Here is a 19278-nt window from a genome sequence, read left to right as displayed (position 1 = left end):
TAAGATGGTTTAATAAATGACCTAACCAAAATTCATCTTTAAAGATGTGATTCAAGTTCATGGTAAGTTATTTTAATCTTATCTTTAAAATAGTATACATGGAAAGTCTTTTGTCACGTCTCGCGTCAGCAACTAGTACCACTAAACACACTCACAGCACATACTACAGAGTTCTCTAACTTTTTCGGTTACTGTCTCTTTAAACACGACCGACAACCTCTTCCACTGAATGACGTTTGAAGAGCGCAACCATTTTGGTATTTATTCTAATGAACAGCACTCCTCGTCCAATCAGAGCTCAGATCAAGTACCCACTTACCAATCATAGCGCGGTGCGGTGACTCACCAAATAAGGAGATCCAACACCATAAAAGGAAACATTGTGTCTCTTTATATGGAGGAAAGTAGTTCGCGAACTAGGGTGTCCATCCGCGCCGAGGTAGTTAAAAGAAGCAAATATGAGTTTGGACCGATGCTAAAGACACTGTAATTGAGATAAACTGCCTACAAAAAGATTTAAGGCCGTCTAGTTAAAGTTTACGCGAAGTTCCTGGGCGTTATAAATTTGTAAAGGCGGGACTACACTGCGCAGCGGAAGGATTTGGGGCTGTGATTCTCGTTTTCCTTTTGGGGAAAGTGCTGCGAGTTTTGGAAATAGAGGAGGTTGAGCGTGATTGAGCGTGAGACAACTAGCCTTTGAGTCGGGGTAAAGGGTCTAATGGTGCAGCATCACTTCTGAAACTTACGCACCACTTATAAGGGACACTGGATTTTTTTTCCCCTCCCTACTGTCCGTGTCGTGTCTGTTTATTTAGCTCATTGCTGGTTGGTGTGTGTGCTTTGCTGTAATTAAGCACACACCGGCAGCGTTGTCTTTTTGAAGACACTGCTGTGTAATACATAATGCTACCTAGCCAGGCTGGGACGGCACCAGCAGGGAACGGGTCAGGATCGAGCAAGGGTAACGCGGGTCACGGGGTAGGAGTGATTGGGAGCGGGGTTGCTACCAGCTTGGCAAGAGCAGGGTTAGTTGGAGTCAGCGGTGGGGTTGGTCGATCGGGGAACGGGCCAGCGATGTTGGGGGGCAACGGGGCAGCAGGGGGTTCTCGCGGGGGGCAACGGGCCGGGAACGGGGCAGGACTGGCGGGATTGCAAGGAGCAGGAGCGGGGGGGCTCGGGAGTATGGGGTCAGTAGTCGGGGGGCAAGGGGTAAGCAGGTTTGACCCCGACCGGGAAACCTCAGCCATGGGGTTCAGCGGCTCGGACGCCGATTCAGACTCTGCTGATGACGATGAACTGGCAGGGTTGGGTCAGGGGACCATCAGCCGAGGGGTGAAGCGGGAGAGAGCCGAGATAGAATCCGGCGTAATGGGGCAAGGAGCCGGGACGCCAGCTGGAGGCTACAGCGGTGTGTCAGGTGGGGTGGCTGGGGCAAAACCTGGCAAAAAGACGCGAGGAAGAGTCAAGATTAAAATGGAGTTTATTGACAACAAACTGAGGCGTTACACGACTTTCAGCAAAAGGAAGACTGGCATCATGAAAAAGGTAAGAGCGGAGTTTGTAACACCTGGAGTTCCGAGAGTGAAGTTGAAAGTCGATGCAGTGTCCCCTTCCTGTGCCATTGACGGACCTTGTCATTACTAAGTTTATGAAATTCAGTGACTTTAACACAGCACATAGCAACAGGGAAAGCTGATACACTTTCTTAAATTAAATACATTTTTAAAGTGCATCCCGTGTATGTAGTTTCAATTCAGCCACATTAGTGGCACTTAATAATTTCACTTTCGGAACCTGGTAAAAAGTCACTGTACAAACACAGAAAGCAAAAAAATATATATATTTTTCTAAATTGTTATGTTGCTTCAGTGGTATTTTAGACTGCATGGTAGAAAACCATTGTGACAGGCTGCATATTTATTTAATTTGTTCAGCTATTAGTGCCTAAGATTTTATCAGTGTATAACTTTTCTTCTGAGTCATGTTCACTGTGCCTTTTTAAATGCGAAGGTTAACTTTTATATAAATGTATTTTTTCTTCTCTTCTAAGAGTTTCTGAATGTACAGCACTAGATGGCTGTCTACCTACCTCCATTTGCCTCCCAAGCGTTCATAAGCTGGACAGAGACACAAAGTACTCCAGTAGCCATCCTGCTTACATACTGACACAGTTAAATGTCTTGAATTTGAAAAGCACACACTGTCCTGCACACAAACCATTGGCGTTCACTGACGTCCCGACATTAGAGAACTGTGCTTGTAATTTAGTATTGTGCTTTCAGACATGTATCGCAGATAGTACACATGAGCATTTAAATGGTACTGTTTAGTAGCATCAGTACTGTACTGTCACAACTATTGTGCAGACGAGAAATCCAGTCAGGCTAATAAACACTTTTAATCTAAATTTGCTCTGATGGAGGCAGTCACAATGGGCTCTTTGACTTGAGAGCCTTTGTAGTTTTGTATCTGTTATGATCTTCTGGGATTATCATTCACTTGCAGACGAATTCTGCTTGGGCCTACTGTTTCCCACTTGCAAGAAGTTCACCAAACCCCCCCCCCAAAAAAGTCTTATAATGTGAAGACTTCCACTAGCGCACCTAGTTCATTTGGACAACTTTGTCCATGATGTGCCTCTTATGTTTAAATGTTCCTGCCACAAATCTGGGTTTAATGTTGACTGAATTTAAGCATAACTGCTTCGCTGTTTCTGCTTTAGACGTTTTTTTAAAAAACATCCTCCAAGTGCTGGGTTGCCTGTTGAGGCTGATCGAAATCTAATCTACCATCTTTTCCCATCTCAGAATTCAGCTAAAATCTCTCACGTCTCCTTCTAAAGTATTTTACCCAGTCCTAGAAGACTCCCTACCTGCTGTTCTTTGAAGAATTGATTATGTTCTTACCAAAGAATGCTCTGTTATCAACCCTACTTCATCTCTAAGGACCAGGCTTTCAGTCTTTAAAATCATTACAAATCTATATCCCGTAGTAGACTCCCTAAAAAACAAACAAAAAACTTTGCTTGTCCTTAAAGAAGCTAATATTAACCAAGGCTTAAGAAATACATTTTCTCACCTCTCCTTTGCACCTCTTACACTAATCAAGCTTGTAGTAAAACCTGGAATGGGTGAAACTACTATGCAATAGGAGTCTTATTTCCATCCCTATTGTCCTTAATTTTAACTTTGGATTGAGTGAAGTTTATTTGTTCGGTAAAACTGCAGGTATAAGGACACTTCTGTGCAGCACAGAGAGTTTCAAGTTTAATTTTCGGTCAGATGCCTGTTGCACAGGGTCTGCAGTGAAGTTGCAGGTTGAATGGACTTTACCGCAGTCAGAGTGAAAACAGAAGTCTAAAAACTCTGCAGAAATATAAATAAATGATATAAAGAATAACAATGAGACATTTGTTACCAATAAGAGGTAGGGATTTATTTTTATTTATTTATTTATTTATTTATTTATTTATTTATTTATTTAAGTTGAGCTGAATGGTGAGACTGCTGTTAGTGCTTATCGAAAGAATACACAGGGCTAAGTCAGATTTCTACCTAAATGTAATTGAAGATGGTATTGGAGGATTTGGGTTGTTTTGAAGTTGAATGTTTTGAAGTTGAATTTGGCAAAAGGAAGCGATTAGCACAGAATCATTCTGTTGCAATTCTACCTTGATGTATAATTTGCTTGCTGACAGTTACCTTGTAAACATGTCTTACAACCCTTGTCTGTTCAAAACATATCTTTAATTTATTATTTAAATAAACAGCCCGTGTCAATCACCAATGCATTTTTACTTTCAAAGCCTTCTCTTCTTAATATTATGTTTACAGAACATCAGGGGGCTTGTGAAATGAGATACAGGTTCTGTGTTTGTCACCAGTGGTTCACAGTGACTCCATTAGAGCTTCTGGATTGAAAAATCCTGAAGTAGTCATCTGTTATGCTGTGGAAATAGTCGAGTAAACATTAAGCACTCTTTTACACGTGTTATGCTGTCTGGAGAGAAAGCAGCTGGGGTTGCACAAGCCTGGGTGGTTTATTTGACTTTTTATTTTCATGTAAGTGATCAGTTAAAGCTGCAGGTTCTCATTAATCGTGCACAGTATTGCACTGTAAATGGTGGTACCTGTTTTCTGCACAAATTAGCTAACTGTGCATTCAGGAAGCAAGCATTGTGGCTGTCCAGTTTGTTGGCATTACCTGAAGATGAACAAGCGTGGCACCTTTTTTATTTGCTGGTTTGTTAATACGGCGGTGCACAATTTACATTTATTTTTAATAATGAAGAATGAAACTGGCAATTTAACAATACCAGGGATGGAAATAAGACTCTATTGCATAGTAGTTTCACCCATTTCAGGTTTTACTACAAGCTTGATTAACCACAGTGTATAGGTAACAAGCTCAGGGTTGTCTTATTAAACTCATAGTAAAACCAGGAATGGATCAAACTGCTGTGCAATTGGAGCCGCCTTTACATTCTCAAATATAGAGCCTATCAGTGTTGTCCTTTATAAGATTACAGAGTGCTCTGATCCTAACTAATTGCACACTAGGGTAAACGGCCTGGCCCATAATACTTCAAGAATCCTATTGTATTTTTATATCGGTCACTAAACCAAATTGAAAGATACTAAGATAATAAAAATGTTTTTTAAAAAGTGAGCAACTATAATCTGCACATTTCAATGGTGCAGTATGCCGTTGATAAAGTCAGGGAGGCAGGTTTTGTGGCTGCACTGTAGCAAAGGGTTGAGCGCCTGGAGGTCCTGGGTTGAAATCCCAGCTTTTCTCTGTGTTACCCTGAGTAAGCCTTCACAACTCCTGTCGCTTCAGTCTTCCCACCTGTGAACCTGTGTACAAGCATGACCCCATAGAGGGATGGAAATAAGACTTGCATAGCATAGCGATTTGATCTATTCCTGGTTGTACTATGAATTTAATAAGACACGCATGAGCTTGTACCTGTGCACTGTGGCTAATCAAGCTTGTATTAAAACCTGAAATGGGTGAAACTACAATGCAATAGTCTTGTTTCCATCCCTGCAATATTGGTTGCATAAAGATAGTTATAAAATACCAGCTTTGTACCTACAGTACTGTACCGCTGCACACAAGAATTCACTCCTTATAGCTTTCCTGTTCCAAGTACGCAGAGGTACACGTTTCAGTGCAGCTGTCTGGGTTAAGAGATATATATATATATATATATATATATGTGTGTAATATATATGTGTATGTATAAAGTATATATATAATATATAAAGTGTGTGTGTGTGTGTGTGTATATATATATATATATATATATATATATATATATATATATATATATATATATATATATATATATATATATATATATATATATATATATATATATATATATATAATTAGTATGGACCGCTACCTGGCACAGGAATCTAGCCAAAGCAGTGGCAATGGTGACTGAAATTAAGGAGTATGAGTGAGGACATCTAATTGAAAACATGTGTAATCTATCTGTAATAATTACTACTTACTCTAAGCCATAAATGTGCCTCCATTGTTTTCTTCCATGTCCTTCGTTCATACTGTAAAGTGACACTGTACATTTTTGTTTTATTGAGTCATTTCAACAACAAAACAGCCAAGATTCAGAAAATTAGTTGCAAGACAGATTTTGGTTCAGATTAAAACATTTATTTAAATGTGTGGGTGGGGGGATTGAACTCTGCTCATTATATTTTCTTTTTAACTTTCTTCTCAGAAGTATTCAACAACGTGTGGTACTGTGTCATTCATAAGGAAATGTTGCCTTGCCTGAAAATGTAGCTGAAAAAAATTTTTTGTTTCCAGTTTACTTGTCTCAACTCAAATCTGCTCTTATTTTAATTTGTGTTCATTTGAACAACCTTGAAACGAATGTATGTTTACTTGATGGCTCATTGTATTATCAGTAAAAGGCACATACTTTACCATAAAATATCGTGTGTGGTGGTTGGCTCAATATCCTTTCCCTAGTCCTTTGTGGGGAAATGTAAACGGCATCCCAGGGTGTTTGGGGTGGGGGGGTTGTAATCAAATAAAATGCGTTTGTGCTCTCCTCACGGGTGTTGTGAAAGCATACCAGCCTGGCTGATCATGCAGACTGTCGCGCTTTTGTTTTTAACATCTGAAAAGGGGAGGAAAAGCCATATTTCATTTTCAGTACTTAGTGCCCTCATAAAAGTTTACCATAGCAAAAGCACAGCAAAGTGTAATAAAGCACAGGTAAGCTTTGTAAAGAATAGCAAGGTATGGTAAATAATAAACATGGCAAACCAGAGTAAACTGGTAAATGCATTGTATAAGCATGGGAAACACATGGCAAAACTGCAAGAAATACTGAGGTAAACTCTTAAGGGTGACTCAATCTACTGAACACACACAAAGTGAGATTTGCATGACTACTGTTTAAATGTACTATACTTTATGGCCTTCATTGCTAAAAAGATGGGTAATTGGCCCTCTGAAATGTTGAAGAGAAAATTTGTGTATAAAAAAAAAACGAATTGCCTAAATTATGGCAAAATTGTTAGGCAATAAATTAAGCTTGTATAAATATAAATGTATTAATTTTTGCTAAAATCTGCAATTTGTACAGTGTGGTCTTTCTGGAACCAAGCTATAACTGCTGTAATTGCGCTGCACTCATGTCTAGTGTGTTGGACATTGCTTAATTGTGCACCCAGGATATTACCGCTGATACGCAATGTGCAATTGTTTATTCCTTTTATCTCGCTGCAAAACCCCATTGCTCAGCCAGTTTGTCCTACGCTCAACATATGGCGCTTCCAAAAACTGTGACCACATTCACTTTTAGGGCCCTATGAAATCTGCATTGTGGAGAACACGGACGGAATCGCAGAATTCGGAGAAAAAAACAGAATTAGGCACCCAAGTGCATTTACCACAAAATCAGTTTAAACAAACAAAATATATATATGTATATATTAAAAAAAATGACATTGAAATAGCATGGTGTTTATATGACAAGAGGCTTCAAGAAACACACGTCATAGGAACGCATGAAAAACTGTTTTTGCACCTCTCAGCCACCGTACACAACCGTGATTTTAACTGTAAAAAAGCGCTGCCTCTAGTGCCACTTCACTTGCTAGCTACCGTTATCACTTCGGGGAAAACGACTACCTGTAAGTTACTCTGAGCAGATAGTACTGTAATGACTACTGCAGAACGTAGGGTCTAGTTGCTGCATTTTTTCTCCAAAGTTCTCAGGGAGATATTACTAAGTGCCTTTTTATTAAATTAGAATAAATCAAAATATTAATTAAAACATTAATTTTGAAATGTTGTAGTTCAGCTTGTGTTGAAAAGAAAAACTACTAAAGCCTACTTTTTTTTTTTTTTTTTTTTTTTAATTTACAATGTTCCTAGTTTGTTTCTATTACATTGTTCCAATTTGTACCCTCTTTTCTGTAAACACTTTGATTAAAACTGTTTAGAAAAGGGGGGGGGGGGTTGTCCTATTTTTTCATGCATTTGTAGCCTCATCATTGCTGTCAATGTATCAAACACTTGTGGTTATAAAAAATAAAACTAACACATTACAGATTTTTTAAACCGAAAAATCAGAAATCAGAAAATTCAAAATAATAAAACGGATTTCATAGGGCCGTACACTTTGTACACCCTGTTGCTCAAGGCATTCACTTTGTACACCCTGTTGCTCAAGGCATTCACTTTGTACACCCTGTTGCTCAAGGCATTCACTTTGTACACCCTGTTGCTCAAGGCATTCGCTTTGTACACCCTGTTGCTCAAGACATTCGCTTTGTACACCCTGTTACTCAAGGCATTCACTTTGTACACCCTGTTGCTCAAGGCATTCACTTTGTACACCCTGTTGCTCTGGTCTTGCACTCTTCACACTGGCCCTGCTGCTAAGGCTTACAGGGCGATTTGTTTAACCTACAGTACACCCTGTCAGGACTGGCCCACAGCTGGATTATTTTACAGGGAATCCACCTGGATAGCCGTCAACCACCTTTTCCACACTATTCCAGGGTGGTTGATGCAGTATACTGTAGGGTAATTTCCTTATAAAATGCTTTGAAAATATCCAACTGTGGCTTATCCTGCCAGGGTATAGGTTGATCAGATCAACTGCTTTGCCCCTTTCCTTCTAGGAGCCATTTGCTGTGTTCTGATTGTTAGCGTCTGATCCATTACAGCAGTGGAGCTATGGGGAGAAGTTCTTGGCCAGTGTGGATTGTATTCATTTAATCAATTTTTATCCCTTCATCCATTAAAAAAAATAAAAAAAATGGTGACAATTGTTTTTCAATATCTTTGTTGTAAACATTTGTATGCTGTAACTAGGTTATTGTATGGGTTTTCTTTACTCTCTCGGTTTTGCAGAATCAATTAAATTAATCTGCTGTAAGTTGTTTCTTAGTTTTTTACTTGGTATAATTGTTTTTTTATTCCCTTTCATCAAAGTAGGACCCAGTGTGAATGAAATGTGGGAGAGAGTGAGGTGAGGCTGGTTTGGTTTGGGTTGGGTGGAGCTCTGATGTGAGCATGTTTATTTGGAGTGCGTGAAAGCAGAACTTCCAGTTTTGTTGTAAAAAAAAGTGTTTGAAGAGGGGAGGAGACTGAACTCTCCTGTCCCTCTGCTAGAGCGTCACATTTCTAGCAAATCTGTTCCCTTTCTGTGCCTCTCTTCAGGGCTGTGGTCAGTGGGATTTGCAGCATTGAGCACAGTGTTTCTATGAGAAGTGTCTGAGCTGTCGGTGTCAAATCTAATCTTACATTTGTGTGTGTATCTGTGTAAGATGTAGGCTAAGCATCTCCATGCGAATTCTTGCTGTTGGAACTGCTGGGCGATCTTCTGGGATCAGCACAGATCACACCACTGAGCTTGGTTTGGTTAACCATAGGTTTGCTGGTTTAAACCCTATCTACCCCCCGCCCTCCACCACACACACGCAGATACTGGGGGAAACGGTATATCCCATTCTAGATAACTTACATTTTAAGTGATCGTCTAGGCTTGTTGCTTGAAGTAGTGTTCCTTGTAATCAACAGTAGACAAGATGTGTCCTGTTTACACTATCTGTCACTCATTTGCATCTCTGGCCTGCTTGTCTAACAAGGCCATTGATGTTTCGAATATGGCTTTATGTGGGTCTGAGTAAGACTGATGGCTACCCAGATCAAACGGCCCAGGCATACTATGAAAACCAACAACCACTGACTGCAATAGCAGGAAGAAAGCTACTACTAAAGGAGAAATTAATGAGAAGTTCAAAAGGGGCAAACATATTTGAACCAAAATATCCCAAATATGCTCATTCTAAACTGACTTTTGATCAATCAAGCTTCTGGTTTAATAATAATAAAATAAACTGTAATACTCTAGCTACCTAGATTTAATTTTCCCCCTGTAATACTGTAGCTTAGCTAAGTTTCCACTAAATCAGCTGCACGAATGTTACAGTTCACATATTGCATGTGGCTAATTAGATTTTTTTTACAAAGATGATGCATTAAGATGCTATGGCTTGATGTCATTGCCACATGACCTGCAAGGTAATTACCTTCTTAATTGAAAACTTATCTGCAGTGCCTGGGGCACAGTTCTGCTGGAAAGCTGGTATTTGTCATGTCATTCTGTTCAGCTGGATGTGGTTTGCAAATTTAGCAGAGGTGGGTGGATGCCAAATACTGATGCAGGTTCCGAAACTAAACTGAGAAAAGTACCTTTCCTGTTACCGTATGTAGTGTATAGCACCTCAATGTTTGGTACCCTACCTTTTATAAGTAGACCCCACCGTTATAAAAGTTTACCATAGTAAGAGAGTAGCAAAGTGTAATAAAGCGTGGTAAAACAGTTAAGCATTGTAATGCTAAAAATAGCGAGGTATGGTTAAAGCATCCTAATGAACATGGTAAATGAGGATAAACTATGGTAAATGCAAAGTACAACTGCAAAAAAACTGGTATGGCTAATTTGTTTCTGGGACTAACATAAATGATTCTATGTGATCAAGCTAGGTGCATCTTGATATTGACATACTGTACACCTACCGGTAGGTACAATGCATGAAGAACAATGCATTTAATATTTTTACAGTATGCACCTAGAGTTCTTGATTTAAAAAAAACAAAAAAAACGCATATACTAGTGTAACAAACAACATGTTTAATATGTAGGGCTGGAACCAAACATTAGATCCGACTAATGAGCAACCCCTTACACGACCAACTAATTTGTTATGCAAATGGAATCCCTGACATGTATTCTGTAATATTCAAAAGCCTAGTCTCCACGGTGCAAGTAGGGCTGAAGTGATTCATTGTGCACTGCAAAGCTACTTGAACCTTTTGGTGCACTGTATCTCTGCTGAATAAATAAACGATCAATATTTTGCCTGGCATTTCTAGTACAAGGTTAATGAATATACAGTGTGTGGATTTCAGGGCAGTCCGCAGCACAGAATCTGCTGTGGTCATGCTGTTTTGACACAGTCAGTGGGACTTGGGTCAAGCTTGTTTATAGGAGCTGTGACAGACAACAAACAGTGACAGGGATTTCCAGGTTTACACCCTCAGGCTGCAGGGATGACAATACAAATAATAATGTCTTTGTTTTCTGCTTGTCTCTCTTGTTTGCGTTCTTTGTTTCTTGTAGGCTGTGGAGCATATTTTTTAATAACAGTTTTATTATGACGTAATGCTGCAGTTCTTAGTAAGCTCAAGTTGGCTCTTTCTTCATGACCATAAATGGACTTTTAAAAAAATAGATTTATATTTTGGCCGCGAGTTCTGTTCTTTTAACCCTCCCCCCCCCCCCCCCAAAAATACAAAAAAAAAAAAGAAAAAAAAAATCATATAATCTGTAAAACACTTTAGTCTGTTTCATTGTAAGAGATTAATTAGCTAGCCAGTTCAGAGGTGACTGTAAAAGCTCATGTGTCAAATTAAACCTGGAATGGCTCAAATTTTTATGCAATGGGAGTCTTATTTCCAGCACCGATACATAACAAATCAGTGCTTTCGTTTTTCTTTTTTGTCATCAATCCATCAGGGTTTTGTTTCAACTAGGTCATAATTTGTATTGCAGCCTGATGTTGAAGATAGCCCAGAACATCTACAATCACAGTACTGTGGTAATCAAGGGCTGGAATTACCTGTAACTTAAAAAATCATTGTTAAGAAATAACACATCGACCAAATATTTCTTCTATCCGTTGGGGGCAGAGCGTTGCAGGGAGACAGATTAGAGGTTACACACTGGTGTACCAGCTTGCTTGGAGAGCAGTTTTAAAAAGACATCATGATTTGATGACTAAACCAGAAAATTACTGTACCTGGTGTTCTGTTACTGTATGGGGTAACGTTGAAATGGCCCTCAGGTGTCCAGGTTGTATTAACCCTTTGCGGTCCATTTATTCAGCGCGTCTCAGGCGCATCAGATCCAATTTATTTTCACACGTGCAGTTTATTTTAGACGTGCTGTTTTAAAAGTATTTTTTCACAGTAAAACAGGTTTAAAAGGCACTGCATATCAACAGGACACGCAGTACTGCATCTCCAGCCCCGCCCCACCCCTCGTTCGCTGTTTTGTTCACATACCTCTTGATAGTAGTGCATACCGATAAATCATCTCCTGATCACTCGTTTTATCACCAAACTCCTCAATAATGCGATCCAAGTCATTATTTTATTACTGTAACTAAAAAAAGCTCTGCAAATGTCTGTGATATTCTTTGAGCTCTGGATGCAGAAGCAGCTATCTTGTTTGTTTATGTCCTTGTTATCTATGTGATGCTGGGGCTGTATCTGTATCCATGAGATACGTCCCCTTTTTTTCTTTTTTGGCCTATCGATCTCACTCGGCCATTGAGTGGTTTTCGCGGCTTTTTCCGGAGAAAAAACGACTAGAGACCTGCTTTTTGCGTCGTTTTGATGATGTCGGACAGGGTCCGACATTGGACCGGAAAGGGAAAATTGCAATGTTGGACCAGGTCTGACATAGGACCGCAAAGGGTTAAACAGTTACAGGGGTTGCAGTGGTAGGTGGCTGCCACTATGGTATCAGCTATGGTAGCCCTAGTGCGGGAGGACATACAGACCAGTGCACATGAAAATAAATACAAAAAGGCAAAAACAAAACACAGTGGAGAAACAGCTAACAAAACAAAAGCTGGCCAAACACAGACGAGCTCTGCTCCCACTAGAAGGGAGGTCCTGCTCCAGGAACCTTCTCCCTGACACAACTCTGGTCGGAATAAAATCCATTAAATGAATACCTGTCTGAGCACTCGGATCCTGGTTAAGACAGACGGCGATCACGAGTGGTTGCTTTGTTTGCTCACCCTGGTTCGTACATGCAATTAGTCAATCAACACCTGGCCACATGTTGCACTTGAATTATAATTGGGCAAGGAGGGAATTCTAACGTCCCTGCCATATCTAGCACAAACTTTATTTGAAACGTTCAAATTAAACACATTTTTATTTATAATTAAACAAAACACATTATTTACAGGTGCAGGCCTCAGCCATGTCACAAGTTACTCTAATTGTCCAGCAAAACTCAGTCTTAATATGCAACACAAAACTGAGTAACACTGGAATGTCATTTGTACTGAAAGACAGGGAACGCCCAAAGTGTTGCTTTATTTTATGTCCATATGTTTGTTCAGAAATAACCCTGGCTAACAGTCCTAAAACTGTTACACTGCAGAGGCTGATGGATTGATGTGTTTGTTCCTCACAGGCGTACGAGCTCTCAACACTGACGGGCACACAGGTGCTGCTGCTGGTGGCGAGCGAGACGGGCCACGTGTACACATTCGCCACGCGCAAGCTGCAGCCCATGATCACCAGTGAGACGGGCAAGGCGCTGATCCAGACATGCCTCAACTCCCCCGACTCTCCTCCCCGCTCCGACCCCACCACAGACCAGCGAATGAGCGCCACTGGCTTCGAGGAGACAGACCTCACCTACCAGGTGTCCGAGTCTGACAGCAGCGGGGAGACCAAGGTAGGCCCAGCGCAACCTCTTACTGGCTCTTAGTGTCATGGAAATGCACCTCACATTTCATGCAGTCTTGATGATAAAATGCTGCACCACCTACAGTTGTAAACCTGCCTAGCTGGAAGAAACTATTTTCTTAAATATTTATCCAAGTTCAAATCCATTTTCAATGTGGACCTGGCCTAGAAGGCTCACAATACTGCAGCTTGTCTAGAGTATCTTGAAACCAAGTATATTTGAAAGAGAGCAAACTGCTTGCTTGCTTGCTTGTTGCAGGCTTATATTCCGTACACTGTCTGCAATGACAACCATACTGTACAGAGGGGATTTCCTAGTTGAAATAAAGTTAAATGGGCATTGCCTGGTTAATTACTTATAATGCGGTGTGGCAGAGCAGGGCTCTGCCCTTGGAAATACTGGCAGGGATGGAGTTAAATTCTCCTCCCTGCCCAGGTTGATTGCGTCAGGTGGGAGCAATCAAACAATTAATTATCCAATTAAACACTCAGCCACCTGGCATAAAAGGAGGCCTCAGCCTCCCAGTAGGGGGAAGAGTTCTAGAAGGAGAGGAAGCAAGAGTGTTTTTCTCTGTGTGCTGTTTTTTCTGTTTGTTTTTGAATCCAGTGAAGGTAATGCCCAGCCTGGAAGCCTTATTCTTTTGTAAGTTTCATTTTGTGTGTGTTTTGTGTTTTTGAAACCTTTTTGTTTGGCCCTTGTGCCGGTTTATTTTGTATTTGAGTATTAAAAGCTTTATTTTTGAACTTTTTACACTGTCTCTGAGTCTCAAAATCCTGTCACATGCGGATTTAGCTTTTTGACTCATTAAAAATGGATGTATTTGTCTAATTAAAATATTCATGATTTGTATGTCATGCGTTTCAACCAAGGGACCTGGATGATACTAAGATCAGCACACACGTACAGAGCAAATTAAATGTACATGGCAGTATCCTCAATATCGTTCTGTTCTGATGAGTTCATATTTAGACTGGGATACAGTAATGGTTTAATAATTGATGTATTAAGTAACATTGTGTTCCCATTCTTTAAGCTTAGGGGTATTCATAAAGAAGGGGTGTAATGATGAACGTGACCTAACTGCATGAGAGAGTGTGGCTTAGGCTGAGTGGAAATCAGTTCATCCTAGGCCTCGCTCCTGCTATTCACCAGAACACAGGCACTGGCATGGAAATGTTACTTTCAGTACAATTCTTTGGGGGGGTGAACTTGTGGTCCTATTTCGGACCTGGTCCGACATTGCAATTTTCCCTTTCCGGTCCAATGTCGGACACTGTCTGACATCATCAAAAAGAAAGAAATAAAAATGGGTCTCCTAGTCGTTTTTTCTCCGGAAAAAGCCAAAAAACCATTCAATGGCCGATAGGAGCCGAGAGAAGCCGAACTATGAAGAGGTATGTGAAAAACAGCGAACAAGGGGTGGGGCTGGAGATGCAGTACAGAGTGTCCTGTTGATGTGCAGTGCTTTTTAAACCTGTTTTACTGTGAAAAAAAAATACTTTTAAATAGCGCGTCTAAAATAAACTGCACATGTGAAAATAAATTGGACCTGACGCGTCTGAGATGTGCTGAATAAATGGACCGCAAAGGGTTAAAGGTGTCTGTGTTGGGAAGGAAGGAAGTCCTACTGCACTGCATGGCGTGGCCACGTGGCCTCCCTTTCTAGATATCAAGTTCCAACCCCCCCCCCCCCCCCCCCAACAAAAGAAATTAGAGTGGCTCTTTTCAGTCCTCTTTAGTGCAAGTTCAGTGGGTGTTTTTACACTATATCCTGACACAGTGTGGAGGAGAAGCCGCAGAAGAACAGACAACTGGCAATAATGATTACATGTTTGTTTTGGTGGTGTGGAATGCACCACAAACTGTTAGAAGCCTTGCATTAAGCAAATTAAGTCACTAGTGAGCTGGACCCAAAAGCTTTCCCCTTTTGGAGTGATTGCCTGCAGTTGGCAAAGGATTGGCTGGAAGATCAAAGAGATGATTACCTTTTATGGAGTTCATTTCCCACGCCTCTTAATGAGATTTAATCTCCTTCCCAGGCAGATAACCAGGGAACGTTTTTGGTAGTGCATGGATACCATTTTCACACACATAACCCTACAACCATGGTTAAGTTGCATACACCGGTAAACGGTAAACACCAAAACAAGAACCAAGGAGCATATGTTCATGAAGGACGTAAGGAACACATATTTAAATGCTGTCAACAGTATGCAGGCCTGTGGCAAAGTGGCTGATTGTGTACAGGTGCAGGAGTGATGCAGTGCGCAATGAACTAACAGAGAATTTGTAATCCAGTTGGAAACAGGTTTTATTGATTATAATCCCGGTCTGGTGACCAAACGATAACTCCAGGCAATACAGAACAATGTGTAATGCACTGGAAGTAAATCAACGGGTTACAGTCCCAAATAATAAACACAAGTATCTTTCCCACAATGTACAAAACACGGTCACCAGTCCTGGGTGCATGCTGTAGTGCTCGTGGTGGGTGATTACAGTTTATTCGTGACAAAAGTGAAGTTCTGTTCCGGGTTTTGTGCTGGCCCTTGGCAACGGCTCCAGAACATGTTAGCCGTCTAATAATAACAAACAAACAGTTACAGACAAACAAAACAAAACACTCACTGTACTTTTCTCACTGGGTCTCCCACAGGTCCTTAGAGGTTTAAAATTCAAACCAAACGAAGGAACAGATTGTGATTCTCTGCCCCCTTTTATGCTGTCACACATGACCCCTTGGTAAACGAATGCAACCACCTCTCCAATCTGCGGCTGCCACGTCGTTTCCCTTCCGGGTCAATGCGTTATTGCAATGGAGTCTCGCCCCCTTCCAGACTGTCTGACTTCCCTTGAACCCTGGGAAAGAACCGTCAGACCAGCCCATCTAGAGAACTCTCTGCTTAGCGCCCTCACAGGTCATTGTATTTCTGTCACAAAGCCATATATAGGTTTTAGCCGTGGTGTACAGTGTGACCCCATTTTATTTTGTATTTCTTCTAGTGGTCTTGTTCATATGCAGTACAGTTAAATGCTGTGCACATACAGTTTTGTTCTCAAATACACGTTGCAGCAGTTTATAAAAACATGATGGCTTCCTGTGAGGGTTTCTCTATTTTGGTTATGAACATACCCAATATTTTTAAAGTTTAAAGGTGTTTAATCCTAAAGTTGAACGTTTAGGAAATTAAACCTGTATAATTTGTGCAGTTTTCACATGCTTTCCTTGCTGTGCATTTAACATAGTTTACCATGGTTAGCCAACTGGTAGCAGTTATTACCATGTTACTACATGGCTATGCAAGTCCCGTAATCCTAAAGTGCTATTAAAGCTTATCGGCCTTTTTTACAAAAAAAACAAACAAAAAAAAAAAACAGCCTTTTTCATGAAAACGTTTGTTTTACCCTGGGGGGCTCCCGAGTGGTGCATCCTGGAGTGTAGGATGCACCCTATAGCTTGAAGATCGTCAGTTCGAATCCAAGCTATGCCACTGCCGACTGTGGTCTGGAGTTCCCAGGGGGCGGCACACAATTGGTCAAGCGCTGCCCAGGCGGGGTAGGGGTTAGGTCGGCTGGGGAGTCCTTGGCTCGCGGCACACCAGCGACCCCTGTGGCTGGCCGGGCGCCTCAATAACTGTACTTGCCATTAGAAAGAGGGCTGGGTCTGTACTGTCAGTGTGCGTCTCATAGTGCTGAGAGCTTGCAGAAGGGGCATCAGCTAGATCATGTGCTGTATAGTTTTAAAGGTACTGCCTCTGAAACTCCGAACATCTAAACACACTTCATGTTGCCATGTCTACGTACTAAAAGAATATTCAACAGAATAGGTCATACACAGGTAAAGTGAGCTTATGTACATTATTCCCAGACTTTTACCCTATTCACGCTACCTAAATAATTAGGTAGTTGTGTCCGTTCTATAGATACGATTTTGAAAAGCAGTAAAAAGACATTTTTGGTTTTACAGTGACCCGTGTCCTTTAACTCAGGTGTGACTGATCTTTAAACCTTCATAGACCTACACATAAAAAAAGCTAAAATATGTTTTATTATGGAAAGAACTGGAAAGTCAAAAAGAAGATGTCTGGATGATTAGGTGCACATGAGGGAGCCTAAGCAAATGAGTGATTAGGAACACGAGTGCACATCTTCGTCTCTCCCGAGCTAGTTCGGGGGTTGCAGCTGTGAGCCAGGTTGAATAATAATTGGACATTCTAAAAATTGGGATAAAATTGGAAAATGATTAATGAATAAAAATAATTGTTTAAAAAAAAAAAAAAAGTTTCACCTATATCATTTAATAAAAAGGAAGTTGATAAATATCTGTTCATTTATAAAATCAACTGAGCAGCATTTAAAATGATTATTTGGAGGCAAATTCACTAAACATTTACTCCAATGCTGTGTTTTGCAAGGGCAAAGGACAATTTTCTGATATCAATAAAATCATTGTAATGGTATAAAAATAACTTATTTGCAGCCAGAAACAGGTCAATTGTAGATCCAAGCAATTCTTTGCTAGCTTTTAAATGGTAAATGGTTTATTTCTTTCAGAAAATGTGCATAAGATTACCAGTTCGCTTCAGATATAAATTGGCGCCACAGTGTGTAGTTAATGCTTCGTGTTTCTGGCTCAATGTATCTATCTATCTATCATCCTGCATTTATTTAAATCCACATTATTATTATTATTATTATTTATTTCTTAGCAGACGCCCTTATCCAGGGCGACTTACAATTGTTACAAGATTTCACATTATACAGATATCGCAGTATTTTTACATACAATTACCCATTTATACAGTTGGGTTTTTACTGGAGCAATCTAGGTGAAGTACCTTGCTCAAGGGTACAACAGCAGTGTCCCCCTCTGGGATTGAACCCACAACCCTCCGGTCAAGAGTCCAGAGCCCTAACCACTACTCCACACTGCTGCCCATTAATTAATTATTGAATAGGGATTCGTTGATGAAGTGGTTAATTTAACCTGCAGTAGAGCCTTACAGTTATTAGTGGAGACTGAATTATCCGGTGGAGCTCACCTGGACTGGAAGTGGTGTACAGTAATACACAGGTGTCTGGGTTTTCTCTTCCCTTTTCTTTGTGTAAAGGATGGCAGCATCTGTTTCTGAACCTTTACCATCTTACTAAATTTTGATTGATATCCTAACACATACTGTACACACACACACACACACACACACCCTCCTGTCTGTCTCTCATTGATAAAAATGTGATTCTGCCTCAATGCCCGTATATGGTATGGTTTCCTTCGCTGTACTCTTGGCAGAGGCCTCTCGCATTCCTTATTAGCTGCAGCTGTCTGTGGCTTTGGAGCCTTGTGATTTTTTTAGGGGGAGGGGGGAGGGGTTGTTAAAGAGGGCATATGGAATGCAAACATTTTACAGAAATCTTTCCCTAGATGTACTGTAATCTTCATGTTTGCTGCACAGGGTCGAAGTCACAAAGTTATGTTTTGAGATGGGAGGGTGGTGGGGTTAAAAGTTAGATTTTCTGTTGGTCTCTGCTTTTAAAAGAGTGATAACCGATGCTGTAAAAATCACTTTGTTTTGCCTCATTAACTTTTATTAACAACATTCCCACTTTTTTTTGTGGGATGAAAATCTTTAAATTCCTCTGGGGTTTTTTTTTTTTTTTTTAAGTCAGGTATACAAGTATTTCAAATACAAAGCTATTAGACACTGGTACCTGTGATGTTGGCCACACTGCAAGGCCGTAAGACCACTGGAGTGAGCTTTTGAATTACAGTACGACATGTGAAGTGATTAGGTACCAGGAAGCAGCAGTAACTTTTTATCTTTAATGTTGTCATTCAAATATCTGCAGATCCCAAATTAAAGTGCCTCTGTCATGTGTGCCACACTTGCATTTTTTACGTATACATACAATGGTTGTATCTTGGTGGGGATTTACTTTGTCATGATTGATTTATGTAATTCAGTGTTTTACTTTGTCCTGTTTCTGAGAGCTGCAATTCAGTGTTTTACTAGGTCCTGTTTCTCATTGCTGTAATTCAGTGTTTTATTACAGCATGGCAGGAGATGCTACTCCAGCATACTTGTACTGTGTATAATAACAGTCTTTCAAGTGTGTGTGTGTGTGTGTGTGTGTGTGGTACTTCTTACTCTTTCAAGGTGACAGAATGCCAAGCACCAGCTTGTTCCATCCCTGTTCGCTCTCCGGTTACTCCTCTACCCGAGGTAGGCAGG

General features: G+C 40.5%; 1 protein-coding gene across 4 annotated transcripts in view; it reads left to right on the top strand.

Annotated features, from left to right (window-relative positions):
- The first annotated feature begins 421 nt into the window (after positions 1-421).
- LOC117402353 (serum response factor-like) overlaps positions 422-19278 on the top strand; it is a 36886-nt gene continuing 18029 nt past the window's right edge. For 3 of the 4 annotated variants that reach the window (XM_034003412.3, XM_034003413.3, XM_034003414.3), the window contains exons 1-2: positions 423-1545; positions 12770-13036. In XM_034003412.3, the coding sequence (XP_033859303.1) occupies positions 904-1545; positions 12770-13036 (909 nt within the window). In that variant the 5' untranslated portion in view covers positions 423-903. Of the gene's footprint in view, positions 1546-12769; positions 13037-19278 lie in introns of all 4 variants that reach the window. The other variant, XM_059023850.1, reaches the window with a different exon arrangement.

The sequence above is a fragment of the Acipenser ruthenus genome, chromosome 5, assembly GCF_902713425.1.
Source record: "Acipenser ruthenus chromosome 5, fAciRut3.2 maternal haplotype, whole genome shotgun sequence".
Taxonomy (NCBI): domain Eukaryota; kingdom Metazoa; phylum Chordata; class Actinopteri; order Acipenseriformes; family Acipenseridae; genus Acipenser; species Acipenser ruthenus.
Note: the sequence above shows the minus strand (reverse complement) of the source record. Positions and strands in the feature narration are given on the sequence as shown.